The 15,591-nt window shown below is 49.2% G+C and overlaps 1 protein-coding gene across 14 annotated transcripts in view; it reads right to left on the reverse strand.

Moving 5' to 3' along the window:
* Nucleotides 1–15,591, reverse strand: part of ncam1a (neural cell adhesion molecule 1a) — a 109,861-nt gene that overhangs the window by 19,262 nt on the left and 75,008 nt on the right. For 8 of the 14 annotated variants that reach the window (XM_029848396.1, XM_029848397.1, XM_029848400.1 and 5 more), the window contains exons 3-12: nt 15,207–15,413; nt 14,886–15,029; nt 12,563–12,700; nt 12,319–12,436; nt 10,542–10,702; nt 10,298–10,440; nt 6,575–6,604; nt 3,705–3,855; nt 661–845; nt 219–315 (exon numbers count right to left, since the gene is read on the reverse strand). In XM_029848396.1, coding sequence (XP_029704256.1) covers nt 219–315; nt 661–845; nt 3,705–3,855; nt 6,575–6,604; nt 10,298–10,440; nt 10,542–10,702; nt 12,319–12,436; nt 12,563–12,700; nt 14,886–15,029; nt 15,207–15,413 — 1,374 coding nt within the window. The remainder of the gene's footprint in view (nt 1–218; nt 316–660; nt 846–3,704; nt 3,856–6,574; nt 6,605–10,297; nt 10,441–10,541; nt 10,703–12,318; nt 12,437–12,562; nt 12,701–14,885; nt 15,030–15,206; nt 15,414–15,591) is intronic. The other 6 variants (XM_029848398.1, XM_029848399.1, XM_029848402.1 and 3 more) reach the window with 1 other exon arrangement.

Raw genomic sequence — 15,591 nt, forward strand, 5'->3', positions numbered from 1 at the left:
CCTGAGTTGAGTCCAAGACTTCCATTTGCGGCAATGAATTAATAGTATCGACTGAATAGATGCAGTCGGCTAAAGCGCTTGCACCGACCAGGGAGCGGGTTGTTCAAGGGAACGCAGCAAATTCACCGACTGGTTCACCCAAGGTCACCTTCCTCTCTCTAAAATAGTGATGGAACCCAACTGCAGGCGTCCAGGTAGTCCATGGTGAGTCCACAAACCTGCTTGGATGAGGAGGAACTCCTTGGACTCGGTGCCCATCACATTTGCTGCTGTGCAGTTGTAGCTGCCGAAGTCATTCTGGGAGTCTGGCGTGACCTAAGAGAAAGAAAAGACCCATGAAACAACTTGAATGAGAGAACGGCTTAATTCCAGGTAAACCTGACAGCGTATAATTTCATGAGGTGGACGACATTCAGTGGATTGCCAAAAGCATGGGTCATTTAGAGGTTTTCACGTCTGGGGTCCATTATTAGTCCATTACCCCAGGATGGAGCAAGTCTGCAGCTCGCTGTTATTATTGTCACTAGTTCACAGACTGCAGGAGCTCCAACCGGCACTCAGATCACGCTCAGACTCAAGGAAATTAGTTATCAGTGCTGCAGGAGTGTAGAGAAACAGGGGAAAAGCTGAAGAATCTGCAGCTGAAATGGTGCAGCTGACCTCCAAGTAGCTGATGGACGGGCTGCTGTAGATCTTCACGTTGGTGGTGTTGGCGGAGGGCAGCTGCAGCCCGTCTCTGAACCACAGCACCGAGGCTCCGGGGTGAGCCTCCACCTCACAGCTGATGTTTGCCGGGTTTCCCTCCCACGTGAACGTCGTCACCACACCCAGGATCTTCGGAGCGTCTGAAGGGAGGAACAACGTAAAAAAGTCGACAAGATTCCTTCACGGGAGAAAAGGCTGCAGCACTGAGTATCTGAGCATAATGGTACAGGAGACCAGAGTCCTCAAGCTAATGTTCTGTTTGAAACAGAACTCCCAAAAACACTCTGAAGAGCACCGTGACTTCACCAACACCGAGAGCTGCCTGAAGGTCCACCGGTAAGAAATTTGAATCTATTGGATCTTGAAGTTATTCATTTTGCCACGTCATGATGCCCAAACCCGTCTTTTCTCTTTCCCCAGTTGACTCTGCTCATCGTATCCTGCTCACGTCACTGACAGCTGAAGTGTGCTGTAAAAGTGGCTGACCCCTGACTCAGCCGGGGCTTTCCTCCTGACCCCGGACTCTTGAAAAGTCCGCCGCGCGCCGCTGCTGCCGACCCCACGGGCGAGGCTCGGTCAATAAGGCCATCCGCCGGCTGCAGCTCCGATAAGACGCTCGCTCTTTCTGTCAATTCCTCTTTCGGGGCTTCCTTGACTCGTCTGTGAGCCGACTGTCTGATTTCTCTCTACTAAAAACAGCAGGCAGCAATTATAACAACATAACTGAATGAAATGGTGAAAAAACAACCTTCAGCCACCATTAAGTGTCCTCAGAGAAGGTGACGGGTTAACTTTGGGGAATTGTAAGGGCCATGTCCTCGCTCCCGTAACCGTGTTGTTTAAAGCAGCGACTTCTGCTGTCCAAAAAAAGGTGCTCAGACAGATGCGATAATAAAGCTTGACTCTGGGTCCTTCAGCACCGACTCAGACATTCAGCCGGGCTAATGGAATCAGGCTGTACGGCAGATAGGAAGTCCTCTGCCCAGATAACGTCCTCATTGTGCGAGCGGGTGAGTGGCGACGGCGAGCACAGAGTGTGAGAGCTCTGCTCGAGACAAAGCACCTTCTCTTATCGGTAATTGCTCGGTAACAGTAAATCGGCTACCTGATTACTCACTGATTACTTAAGCTAACCGCCAGCCTTCGAATGACTCCATCAACACCGTGTTGTGATTATATCTCGGGCAAATTGCTGGTGCACTGAGAGCAGTTCATATTAATCCAATTAAGCCTTCATTCTGTTTATTCTTTTCCAAGGTAATCAACAATGACTTGGCTCTTGTCTCAAATTACCTAAATATGCGTGGCGTCCTGTCTAGTTAATGAGGGTGATATGCAGAGTTTCAAAGAGCAGTGAAGTAACGCTTTGGGGCTGTGTTGATGTGAATAAACCGGCATGAGCGGCTGCCGATCACTTTCTAGGCTTCATGACCATTTACCAGCTGTGAAGCTGTGACAGAAGCAAAAGTGGAGGGAAGCAGCATCATCGGCTTCATTAAATATGGCCGACGTCTTCCCCTAAAAGGGAAGAAGCCTAAACACCTCAACTCAAGGGTTGCTCTTCAGTGCTGCTCCGAGACGCTACATAGATGCTCGGTGCCCTGAAGGCATCGCCAAGACCTGAGAGTGACGCACCATCAGCAAATGAAAGCACCTTTAGGCGTGTTGGCTCCTGGCTCCACCTGTGGTCAGCAGCCGCTGCAGTTCAGAGGGTGTCGGCCGTGTTTGTGCGAATGCAGCAGAACAAAAAGGGCAGCTGAGCTTTGTGAGACACACGGAGCTGCCGCTCCTTTAACATTCACAGACATTCACAGCGAGGAGGCGCAGCCTTACCTAACCTAACCTCAAACCTCAGGAATCATTATTAATGGCTGCAGGCTACAAACAGACTGTCCAAAGGCTGATGCCCAGAGACGTGTGAAACGCTGTAAAATAAAAAGCAGAGGCGGACAGATGCATAGGGACACGCACACACACACACTCTTTCTCTGGGACAGATAACTATAGAAGTCTTTTCTGCACAGGTGAAGCAGCGCCTCCAGGCTGCAGAACGAAACTGAGCTTTAATTGGAAAGTGCTGATTAAACCACCAGGTAGAAATTGCAGCTCTACTCAATGATCCCTAAAATAAAAAGGCCTCCAGCCTCATGTTTGACCCTGATGTGAACCGAGAGCAGAGCCTTTGATTCCATGACAACAAATCAGCAGGACCAGTGATCTGTTGTCATGGAACAACCTTTTCTTCCCCATCATCTGGGCGGGTCGGCGAGCAGAGTGAGGTGACCCTCCATGTCGTTTCTGATTTCAGAGATCAGGTTGATTTGTTTACATGAACCGGGGGTGGGGGGGGGTCTGCAGGAGAGTTCTGACAGAAAGCGGAACACTTACACTTATCACACTTCAACGACGCAGCGTTAGATGTTTAAATGAATGAAAAAAAGCTGATAAAAAGCAGCTCCTGCAGCACTCTGAAATTCATATTTCGCCAGCTTTTTTTCTTTTTTATCAGCTTTCGGGAGGATCTTTTGTGGCAGCTTTAACCGTTCAAAGACGGAGACGTCCGCCGAGAGATGCGTTCGCTCATGAAGAGTCTCCAGCTCTCCGCTCCTGGAAAGCTGCGTTCTTCAACGCTGCTGCTGGCGGCGCACAGCGGAGATTATTACCTGAGGTTTGGGAACAGAAACTATCATTTCCTTTGACGTTAACAGATGCATCACTGTCACAGGGAGTCATTTTACAATCTCCAGCTGATCAGCAGCAGCCTGAACTGGAATGCGATCATTCCCGTTCGCCAAGTAAAGGAAAAAAAGACAATTGGCAATTTAACTTTTTTGAGGGATGAAAAACAAAGTGAATGTTTACGCCTTCCATTATGGCCGTTTTAATTCGTCACAGTTTGGCCTCCAGCTGAGCGCTGCAGCAGGTAGGTGCAACACACCAGATCCTAAAAGCAGTTTATGGAGGTACGATTCAAAATAAAAGGGAGCCTTTGGACTTACAGCGGACCTCCAGGTACAGTGGCTGGTTGTCCTGGCCGATGGAGTTGCTGGCGGTGCAGAGGTACTGGCCGGCGTACGTGAACTGGACATTTTTCAAGGAGAGAGACGACACCCGTGCATGGCTGCGAACCACAATATTCCTGTCGAGGCTCTGCAGCAAAGACAAGAAGGAGACGGGTCAATTTCTCAGAGCAGCATCCACCTTCGGTTGAGATTTATCGGACTCTGTTTCCGACTGTACGTCACAAACGCGAAGAGAAAGAAGGAAAAACATGGGGGCGGGACGGCGAGTGAGTGACAGGTGACCTCCAGGGTCTGATGTGAAATGATCCAGTCGGTCACGGGGTGCACCTGAGATTAAAAACAGCAGAATTAAGGACACGCAGAGGAGCTCGGCTGTAGAATCAGAACCTCCTACACAGTGGACGAGTGGACGGACAGACAGAAACATAAAGCAGAACAACAACATGACCGTATCACACTGATCCGGAATCAGGGGTGATCTTGACAGCTTCTATTTCTGACCCGTTCACATCCAGTGTGGCGTCACATGACCCAGACACTGAGCCGAACCTCCTCCTCCTACGGTACCAAACTAAAAGTTGAGGCACTCCATGTTAAACTGTGTGTTTATTTATACTGAACTCAAGGAGCAGAAGAGAGCTGTTAAAATGTACTGCAGGAAAAGCATCAATAATGCAAATTGCAGCTCCTAAACACAGCAACAGCTTTTCTGGCCAGTTGCTGCCTCAACGCCAAGGCCTAGAGAGGATTTACATCTTCCTTCTGGCTGCTTTCTCTTCATATTTCACTCTTCCTGCATTAATGTTTAATAAATGATTCAGTCGTGTTTATTATAGTGGGGTTGAGAACTGATGTGATGCAGATGTGACTCCAATTCTGAAGCGTTTGATTCTGGGTGTAACGGTTCTTCATTAATTCAATTTAAATCCCTTAAATAAGATTTGCTACTGAATTAATCATCAGGGGATTTTCAAAGGAATGTTAGCACATCTGCTGGTGAAGCTGCAAGACACACACACACCCACACAGACACCCACACACGCGCGCGCACACACAAAGGTGTTGAAGCTGCAGAGATCAGGAACACGTTCATAATATCTGCATCAGGGGGTCAGCAGCCGTCTGCAGACCCAGGATCAGTTTATGGATGATCGTGGATATTCAATATTTTGGTTTTCAGAACATTTTCCAGCATCACCACCACGTCATAAATCAGCTTTCACTCGTGTATACGTATATTCGGGTTCTTTTCATTCTGAGTAGCTGTTTCAGGTCATGATTCCTCAGCAGAACTGTTTGAACAGTGTTGGAGATATTTTCCACACAGAGAAGCTTTAAAATTTAACAACAGAACAAAATTTCTGTACCCCCCCCCCTCCAGACATCAAACATAGATGTGCAGTCACTGTATTTCCTGTATTTCCCTGCCTTCACTCCCCTTCTGTCTGTCCATCCAGGTTCTCTGTGGGGTTCTCATCAAATACGGGGAAAGAAATAATTTTGAGTGACTATTTTGATCCTGGGTTTTACAGACTCTATAATTAACATTTTAACACTACTGAATGGTTAGCAGATGTGTTTTCATGGGAAAGGGAACATGGGAAGTGTTGCAGCAGATGGTTTGTGTTATAAAATGCAAGAATACACCCTTTTCTTTGTAACAAAAGAGCAGAGAATGGGTTTTGACTGCAGGTTATGCATCTTCAATAACCCATTGCGGCCCACTGTTGCTCCAACCGCAGTTCAATCGGGACCTTGAAACCTTTAGACGACCTTCTGCGTCTTTGCCGTCATTGCACAATGATGTGTTAAAGCTCTGCCGCAGGTAGGACTGATCCAATCCCACAAAGAACTAATCCTGGAGAATCCAGCGGCTGAAGGCGCAGCTGCTCCTCCTCTGGACATCAGCCTGCTGCTGACACTAACCACGCAGTCAGGGACCTTCGCCTACGCCTGCGAAAGCCCCGGCGTCTCCATAATGAGCGCGTAGAGAGCAGAGGAAAGGTGGAAGGGAACCTGGAGATAAAAACATCTCAGTGGAATAATGAAGTGACCGGTCGGCACCTACGGCACCTCCTGAACAGAACCTAATCACCGGGGTCAGTGAATTAAAGTTATTAATTCGATTTACTTTCAGTTAGATTAGTGTTTTAATATCTTTTCACATCAGAGTGGTTTGTTTTTTTTGGAGAATCTCCAGAGGCATCAAACCTGCCGACAGTCTCACAACGGTTTTGCTAATAAATAAGAGTTCTGACAGGAAAACTGAATAAAGGAGCTCCAAACGCCGCCTCTTGGATCAAAACCTGAGGGTTTCATTGGCCAATAACCAGCTGAGCACAGCGCACTAGCGACTGTTTTTTGTCGGGAGTTTGTCAGGGTGAAGCCCCATGAGCCCCCCCCCCCCCCGCTGCAACACTCTGTTAGGGTTTAGTAAGTGTCTGAAAGTCCCGGGTTTTAGTGCGTGAGCTTACAGAAGTGCTGACCCACCAACAGACCAGAGCGGGAGTCTCTTTCTGCCCTGAGTGATTAACAGTAAGCAGACCATACAGCAGGAAATAACAGCACGCTACATGGTCAAGTTAGGAGGGAACATCTAGTGAGCCTGCCTCTTCATCATCTGAGGACAGAAATAACCAGGGATAAGAAAATGGGGCAAGTGGAAATGGAACGCTGGAACTAAATGGATTAAATGTACTATGTGTCTAATGGTCTATGCGCTAAATGTGGCGAGCACTGAACGCACACTCCTGCTCTACAATCAATTTAAGTAAAAAAAGAGCTGCTCTACTGTGTCAGTTTGGCAAATCACACTACAGCCCGGCTACCGCGAGCAGCAGCCATACCTCATATGTGTCGGGACGCGTCCAAGAAGCCTGTGAAAACAGAAGAAGCACAAAGCAAAAGCAGAAACAAGGACAGCGGCGTGAGCTTTGGTGCAGGAATCAGCAGAGTGCCAGAGCGTCTGGCTGCAGTTCTACATGTGATATTTTCCAAACCACTAAAAAATTCGTACAATTGAACAATCTCTTGCTTTTTACACATTTGAGGTGGTTTTAACTCCACATCTTCTACTCGATTCTATTCATTCTGTCCAGCCGATTATCCTCCAATCATCTGAACTCATTCTAATACTTCTGACCCTGAAAATACCCAGTTTGGAGGATTATGAAAATAAAGAAAAGATGAGGTGTAAAACAAATGTTTGCACAAGCGTTTGAGCCTGTAGAATGTACCAACATGGCTGCGATAATGATCACACTTGATTTACCCGGTAGATAAAGAATGTAATGGGAACAAGGTGTAGAAGCTAAACACGAAAATATCCCCACGCATTAGTTCTTGGCTCCAGTAAAGACCCCGTACGTAATGTACTCTGGCACCTTCACAGTACAACCAGTCCCCGCCAATCGTGACCATTATCACCATGAAACACGTCGAGACCCTCCACAAGTACATGAGTTTTGATTTAATTCATTATTTGACGTGATGACAGACAGACGGATGCGGTTGGACGGTGGGGGAGGGGTGGTCGATACCTCAGGAGTGGACAAACGGGACAGACTTCCAGCCAAAGGGGTCAGGACGCAGATATTTGCTGGCGTGTTGGAAAAGAATGAATGATTCTTACAGTTGACTTGGGGCCAAAACAGCCTTTCAGAGGAGGCGATAAGCGCCGGTAAATGCCGGAGGAGTGTTTACAGCGAGGTCAGGAATTCTGGCACGCAGCGGTTTCAAAAGTGCCAGACTGGAGCACGTTTCCCAAAAGCAGCGTGGGGGCTCTTCAGCTATTAATTAATGTTGTGTGATGGGAGATTTTTGGAGGGAAAACACGGCACTGAAGCTAATTATAAGGAGTCATTAGCAGCATCCAAGGATGATCCCTCATCAGAGGCGCTCTCATGGTGCCGGTCTATTTCTGATCATCACAGCACCCAAAGAGATGGTCTGCTCCTAAAGTTCACTTTATTTTCTAATCTCAGTTTAATGAACCGGGTGGAACCTCTGAAGTGCACGAGGACACGTGCCAACCGGCCAGTGAGCCTCAATCAGCAGCTGAAGGTGGAGGAGCGACGGATACAGAAGCAGGAAGCTGTGAAAAGCAGAGACGCTACTGGGGAATAAGCAGCAGGATTTCCCAGCCACATATGAGGCAAACGGATGTGACAGTGATGGAGGGGAGAGAGTGGCGAGCAGAACGTGGGAATGGAGGAAGATCTGGGCGGACAACTGTGAGCGGAGCCACGAGGGCCGCTCCTCAGAAACGCTGGCGCTAATGGACTAATCGACTCCAGTGATGAAGTCAGGCTGACGCTTAAACCCTTTGGCACATTTTCACATTTGTTCTGATGTAAAACAATTAATCCTAATGAAGCTTTCAGGGAGCTTTATGCTGCAAACATATTGCATGTGGAATCATCCCTCCCTCAGGCATCCAGGCTAAATGTGACTGAAACATAAAAACCAAACCAGAGTAAATATTTAAGACGCTGTGACGGCTGTTAATTGAAACGATATTTTTGATGGAGGCTCGTCTTTGATGACAAACAACCGTGTCCAATCTCTTCTTCTACAGAATCGGGTTAAAATCTGCATAATCTGCCATCACGAAAAAAAAAAGGTGCCGCTTCTCTCCAAATAAAAGCCACCGAAAGGGGACTTTAACTTTTTGACTCTTTGATTCTGGGGAAGGTTTTTATTTTTTCCTAAAAATAAAAAAAGAAGAACTGAACCTGGAAGCGGCAGGTAGACGTTAAAAGCCCAGAGAGTTTTTAAAATCTGTAGCTGCTTCTTTCCCGGGGGCAATGTTAGCTCTGTTAGCTCTGTTAGCCCATAGAAAGTAATGTGCTCATCAAGGTTTTACTGGAGGTTTGATGGGGATTTTCTTTATCACTTTTGAAAATATCATAATTATTTTATGAGTATTGACATAAAATTCAGTACTCCGGTGTTGCATAGCGTGTGCTGTGATGAAAGTAGGCCAGCATGGCCCAAATATTATGTAACGGCCTCCGCTGGCGCCCGCTGGGATGTCGCAGGACAGCTGCTCTATCCGCAGTTCCTGTGTGTGTTTACCAGAATAGTGCACCTTTTGTTCCATGCATTTATCACGTGGAATCTTAACGGCGTCCGACAGAGGTGCCGACGACGCCGTGGCAGGCAGAAGACACCAGAGGATGCTGGGTAACCGCAGACTTGCTCTGTTTATTCGAGCTTCCTGTCGGATCAGCTGACCAGAGTGGAAAACCTGTCTGCTCCGTCTCCACCTCCAACTGTAACTCCATACAGATCTGAAGAATCGGACCCTCATCACGCCACATTTATTCAATATTTACATCCAAAAGAGAAACAAACGACGTGACGACCAGCAGAAGCCGAAGGGGAGAAGGAGTCACTGTTTCCTCGGCCAAGGTGACATCATGTTACCTTTTACCCGCCTGCAAACCTCCAGAAATGGTTTTCTCAACACTTTTAAGCAATTGGAGGCCCAGAACCAACCCGAAAGCAGCCCACGGACCCGTAAATCCTGCTGGAGGCGGCAGGGAAATGATTTTACTGCCGTTGACTTCATTCAAAGCAGAAAATCGCCGTGTGAGGCATCTAATCCGGGTACGGCTCTCGTCAGGCGTCTCATCGGGAGAAACCATTAAGATGGATTTTTCAACATTAGAACGTTTTAACGAGCTCATAAGGCCTCGACAATAGAGCTGGGATGAGAACCGTCAGCGTGGTGACGGCCAACACGCCGCAGACGCTGGAAGGTGGAGAGCAGGAGAACAGAGAGCTCCCACTCAGGCTTTTACAGCGTCTCTCCCAGCTGGAATCTTGGTTTATCTGCAGAGCGGCAGGAAGATAAAAGCAGGATATATGGAGCTGGCACGGCACAGATGGAGAACCTCTGCAGTTTAAGTTCAAACGCCTCTCTGCTCTTATCCCGTTCTTCCTGAGAACACTCATTTCCTAAAGTGGAGCCGTTTGCACAGCGAGCACAACCGAGCTGCAATTATTATCAGATCTATTCATATCATTTGCACTTAATTTTCTGTGAATTTCCAATGAGCTGTTCCTCAAATATGGGCACTTTAGAAAGCTGACACTTAATCTGATGTAAGATACAGTCTTACGTGTCCTTTTAACGGCGCTGCGTAAACACAAGGTTTGGTTTCCAGAAGATAGTGCTCAGGTGAAATTACTCGCTCTGCAGTCCTGCACACAAATGCTAAGATGAAAGAGCTAGAACAGCCCGTCCAGATGCCCGACGCACCTCCCTTTTTAACGTCCGTGTGTTGCTGAGGAGCTACCACGCGAGTTCAGGCTCGCGAATAATCCGTTTTATGCTGTGTTAAGACAGAAGCTCCCCAGGAGCCTTTATGTTTTGGGATGAGGTGGTTAGGGCAAACACTTTTTGTAGGCTTCGCCTTGCTTTTACGCGGTGATGTCACTTCCTGGTTGAGGGTCAGTGGTGGGTCGGGTTAGAATAATAGCCTGTTGGAGGTGACGCCAGGGCTGAGGGCGTGTCAGTGATCATTATTTCACACTGAAAAACAATGAAAGAGGTGAAACGGTACCTGCTCTCCTTCAGTGAAGATCCTGTTCTCAAAGCTCCAGGAGATGGTAGGTGTGGGGTCACCCGAGGCCTCGCAGGTCAGCGTGACTAGCTCATCAAACTCTGAGGCTGTCTGGTTGATCAGGTAGGTGATTTTTGGGGGAACTAAAAGAGCCATTGAGAAGAACAGGTCTGTAATGTTTACTTCCTTCCTCCAGAGCAGCGTGTTTGAACGCCTAATCCACAGAAAGAAAATCATCTCCTACCAAACACATTGAGGCTGACTTCTTCGGTCTTCATGCCTGCTTTGTTCTTGGCGACGCAGGCGTAATCGCCTTCATCCACTTTCTTCACGTCCTTTATCGTCAGTTCTGAGCCGTCCTCGTTCAGGATGTACTTCTCTCCAGACTCAAGCGCGATGTTGTTGCTGCAGCGGAGGAGGAAGACGACATGTCAGACAACCAACCTGACGGAGTCCCCAACAGCTCTGTGCCATGTTCCTCTGCTCCCATCGCTCCTCAGAAGCAGAGGCCTCCCCCTCCCTCCCCGCCCCGACACCGATCCCACAGCCGCAGCCGGGGGCAGCGTTCAAAAACACACTCACTGTGGACAACAGCGGCGCTGCGGAGCGGCGGCGGGAAAAGAACATTTGCATAAAGAGAAATTAATGTTCCAGCTTGTCAAAGGCAGGCCAGACATCAATAATTCATCCTGACTGATTCAGGCTCCTCGAGGTTTTATCAGTCAGTGGTAAATCCGTATGTAAAGTCGGAGTCAGACCGCGCAGCTGATGTTGACATCAGCGGTAGAAAACCTCCGTTTGTCCTCGTGGACGGAACGAAGGGCTGCTCTCAGGAAAAATGTGATTGATTATTGGAACTTTCTCTGGTTCCAACTCCAACAGTCTCTGTCACAGCTAAGATTCATGTCAGCTTTATTACTGTCATCCTGGAACGCCCCCCCCCCCCCCCTACAGGACACCCTGACAGCACTGGGCAGCTCCTTCAGTGAGCGGCTGCTCCACCCTCGCTGTGTGAAGGAGAAGTATCGCAGATCTTTCCTGCCGGCTGCTGTCAGACTGCACAATAAACATAACAGCCGCTAGCACAATCTGAATATTATATATTCTGATATGTATATTGTATTCACCCTCTGTACTATGTACAGGTATACAGAGCATCCATTTACCTGGATTATTGTAAATATACATCCTCTTTGTATATTCCAAATTCTATTCTATTCGATTTTATCTTATTTTTCTCTGCGTGCTCTGCTGTCGTTGCACTGTAAATTTCCCCGTGTGGGACAATAAAGGACCTGAATCTGAATCTGAATCTGAATGAAAACCAATCAAAACATTGTCAGACACTTTAGATTTTTGTGGGTTATTTGATCATTTAACTGACATTTTGGGACCCGTTTCTCGCCCAGTTAAAGTCTGATGAACAACATCCATCCAGCGGCCACACTTCTGACTCACGCTAACGTTCACACTTAAGGATCTCTCCCAGGAACTATTTGCAGGCATGACCCGAGCAAATTCTTATCCATGCTCAATTGGCAACCGCTTCACGACATTAAATGCCTGAAATTGATGCCGCGCAGCCTTTTGAAACACATGAGACAAAGAGTTGGGCCAGAATAGCTGGAGTTGGAAGTTTTATTTAAAAACTCTTTAAAACGCTTTCTCTCTCCTGCTCAACTTGAAATAAAGACCTAAATGTTGGGATGATCTACAGCAACGCGGGAGATTTTTTCTTCCGCCTCTTCCTCGGTGATCCTGAGGTGTTCCCACAGCAGATGGATACAAGAGCTCGGAGAAGAGCCAGAAGGTAAAGATGTTGATATGCTCCCTGTCTAAATGCTCCCGTGGCCCCTCATGCAGGTAGAGACTGAGAGTGGGCAGGTCTTCCATCTGGTGGGTGGATGATTTCATAACATCAGAAGACCTTATTTCAAGTTCGAGGGAATCTGGTTACCCATCAGATCCAGCTGGGAATTCTACCCCTGAAAAGAAACCAATGAGAGCTGAGAGTGACCTACTGCGCCCAGGTGATGATGGGGTCGGGGAAGCCATCTGCGTCACACGCCAACATGGTGGAGCTGCCGATGTCGGCTGTGGCGTTGACCTCCGACTGCCTGGCACGAATGGTGGGAAAGACTGGAAGACAGAGAAGGGGACATCTGAGTGTCTGAGGTAAGGACAGAAGGACCGGGAAGAGCGTTTCTTCTGGACGGTCACATTAGATCGATATTTACGCCGTCATCGGCAGCAACGTGGACTCACCGTTGACGACGACCGTGATCTTCTTGTAGTCTATCTCTCCTCTGGCGGCGACGCGAGCCTCGCAGTTGTACACCCCCTCGTCCGTCTTCTTGATGCCGCGGATCTGAAGGTGGCCGTTGTCTAACATTCGGAAGCGCACTGAAGCAGGAAAGAGGAAAGTTTTGAAGCCCATCAGACCTTCGCGTGTTTACTGGCCCCCGCTGTGGCCCCCGCCACAAACATTCATGTTCTTGGTAAATCTGCTGCGCAAACACATTCATCTGAGCAACTGTTCTTTTTTGATGAATGGATCTGGTGCAGGGAGCTGATGTTTTAGTCGTGTTTACATACATTTTTTTGACCAGTTGATCTTCTTAGAATGCTGCCAGTATTTGATTAACACATGAACATTCATACGCAGCAGCAGCAGCCTGAAACAGGAGCAGCCTGGAACAGGAGCAGCGTGGAACAGGAGCAGCCTGGAACAGGAGCAGCCTGAAACAGGAGCAGCCTGGAACAGGAGCAGCCTGGAACAGGAGCAGCCTGAAACAGGAGCAGCCTGGAACAGGAGCAGCCTGGAACAGGAGCAGCCTGGACCAGGAGCAGTCTGGAACAGGAGCAGCCTGAAACAGGAGCAGCCTGGAACAGGAGCAGCCTGAAACAGGAGCAGCCTGGAACAGGAGCAGCCTGGAACAGGAGCAGCCTGGACCAGGAGCAGTCTGGAACAGGAGCAGCCTGAAACAGGAGCAGCCTGGAACAGGAGCAGCCTGAAACAGGAGCAGCCTGGAACAGGAGCAGCGTGGAACAGGAGCAGCCTGGACCAGGAGCAGTCTGGAACAGGAGCAGCCTGAAACAGGAGCAGCCTGGAACAGGAGCAGCCTGGAACAGGAGCAGCCTGAAACAGGAGCAGCCTGGAACAGGAGCAGCCTGGAACAGGAGCAGCCTGAAACAGGAGCAGCCTGGAACAGGAGCAGCCTGGAACAGGAGCAGCCTGAAACAGGAGCAGCCTGGAACAGGAGCAGCCTGAAACAGGAGCAGCCCGAAACAGGAGCAGCCTGGAACAGGAGCAGCCTGGAACAGGAGCAGCCTGGAACAGGAGCAGCCTGCCACAGGAGCAGCCTGGAACAGGAGCAGCCTGGAACAGGAGCAGCCTGGAATAGGAGCAGCCATAAACAGGAGCAGCCTGGAACAGGAGCAGCCTGGAACAGGAGCAGCCTGGAACAGGAGCAGCCTGCCACAGGAGCAGCCTGGAACAGGAGCAGCCTGGAATAGGAGCAGCCTGGAACAGGAGCAGCCTGCCACAGGAGCAGCCTGGAACAGGAGCAGCCTGAAACAGGAGCAGCCTGGAATAGGAGCAGCCATAAACAGGAGCAGCCTGTAACAGGAGCAGCCTGGAACAGGAGCAGCCTGGAATAGGAGCAGCCATAAACAGGAGCAGCCTGGAACAGGAGCAGCCTGGAATAGGAGCAGCCATAAACAGGAGCAGCCTGTAACAGGAGCAGCCTGGAACAGGAGCAGCCTGGAACAGGAGCAGCCTGGAATAGGAGCAGCCATAAACAGGAGCAGCCTGGAACAGGAGCAGCCTGGAACAGGAGCAGCCTGCCACAGATGCTGGCAGCTGCACTGCTTCATGAACTCGGGGATAAATGCAGCCGTCACATCCAGCGTCTGGTAGCCCTGCGGTGCTCCACCACCTCTATCCATTACAGGGATGGATGTGCAGCAGCAGAACCCTTCACAAATCCTCGACGGGCGCACACGGTTCATCTGCAGCGGGGCTACCGATCCCACAAACACCCTCTGTAAGCTGGGTCTGAGAGGCGGCTGGAACCAGCTCTCATTGTGATCGGATGTTTGGCTACACGCTCATTCTTGAGCCACACTCTCCGACTGACCCAGGAGACCACGCAGAGTTCCTGCATATCTCACCCTCCCACACAAGCTTCATCCAACCGCTCTGAAGCTGACGCAGAATTCCTGGGAACTTTGACGCCACAATAAGAAACACATGTTGAGGAAACCCGAAGCACTTCTGCTGCTCACTGCTGGGAAAACGTTGGAGGCTGTTCAGAAACACGTTCCTTCGTCAGGAAGACTCCAAGAGGAACGTCAGGTTTGATACAGAACTACAGAAGGAACAGGCTCTGCAGTCAGCGGGGGAGGGGCTGGGCTGCAACACCGAACGGTGTTCATCTCTGATGAAGAAGAATCAAGATCTTCAATACTTAACAGACTAAATCCCTGACACCAAGAGGACCAAGAGTCTACCTGTACCCGGTGGATGGTGATGCTGGTGGTGGGATTGGATGGGAACAGAAGAGGAACGTTGTTTGAGGCAGCTCACCATCTTTGGAGAACTGGATCGTGAAGCCTTTGTATTTCCAAACGATGGTGGGAGGCGGCGAACTGACGATGTCACAGATGATGTCGGCGTCGTCGCCTTCATTGAACTCCTGCGGGCTTGGAGCGTTCTGGAAGGTGATTTTCTCTGTGGGAGATACCACATGGATGCTTATTATACACTGGTGAATATCCTGGGTGTGTGTGTTGGAGTGTGTGTGTTATTGTTGGCTAAGTAGAACCAAAATGAAGGAATAATAAATAACTACACCACCACAGAGTGAAATATGGAGGCAGCTTTGGCATCAGCGCTGAAGACACTTACGGTAGATGGTGACTCGGACGGTGGCCCGGGCCTCCTTCTCGCCGTCCTTGGCCACGCACGTGTAGATGCCAGCGTTGTCCATGTTGGCCTTGTAGATAACGAGGGTGGATGCTTCTTCCGTGCGGCTCACAGAGATGTCCTGCCTGTTGGGGAGGATCTTCTCTCCACTGGGGTCGAACCAGTCGATGTCTTTGACCTCTCCAACCACTGTGGGAAGGAAAATGAAGAATCAGGAGGAACTCTTCTGGGAAGTCCGTAGCCTCATGATACATATAACCACAGTAAGCCTCAGTATAGCGTAAGAACTGTCCACAGAGGAGTAATGCTGTTACTTACTGTGTAGCGTCACTCACAAATGCTCAGCTAGAGAAACACTTTGAGAAGA

The sequence above is a fragment of the Takifugu rubripes genome, chromosome 15, assembly GCF_901000725.2.
Source record: "Takifugu rubripes chromosome 15, fTakRub1.2, whole genome shotgun sequence".
Classification (NCBI taxonomy): domain Eukaryota; kingdom Metazoa; phylum Chordata; class Actinopteri; order Tetraodontiformes; family Tetraodontidae; genus Takifugu; species Takifugu rubripes.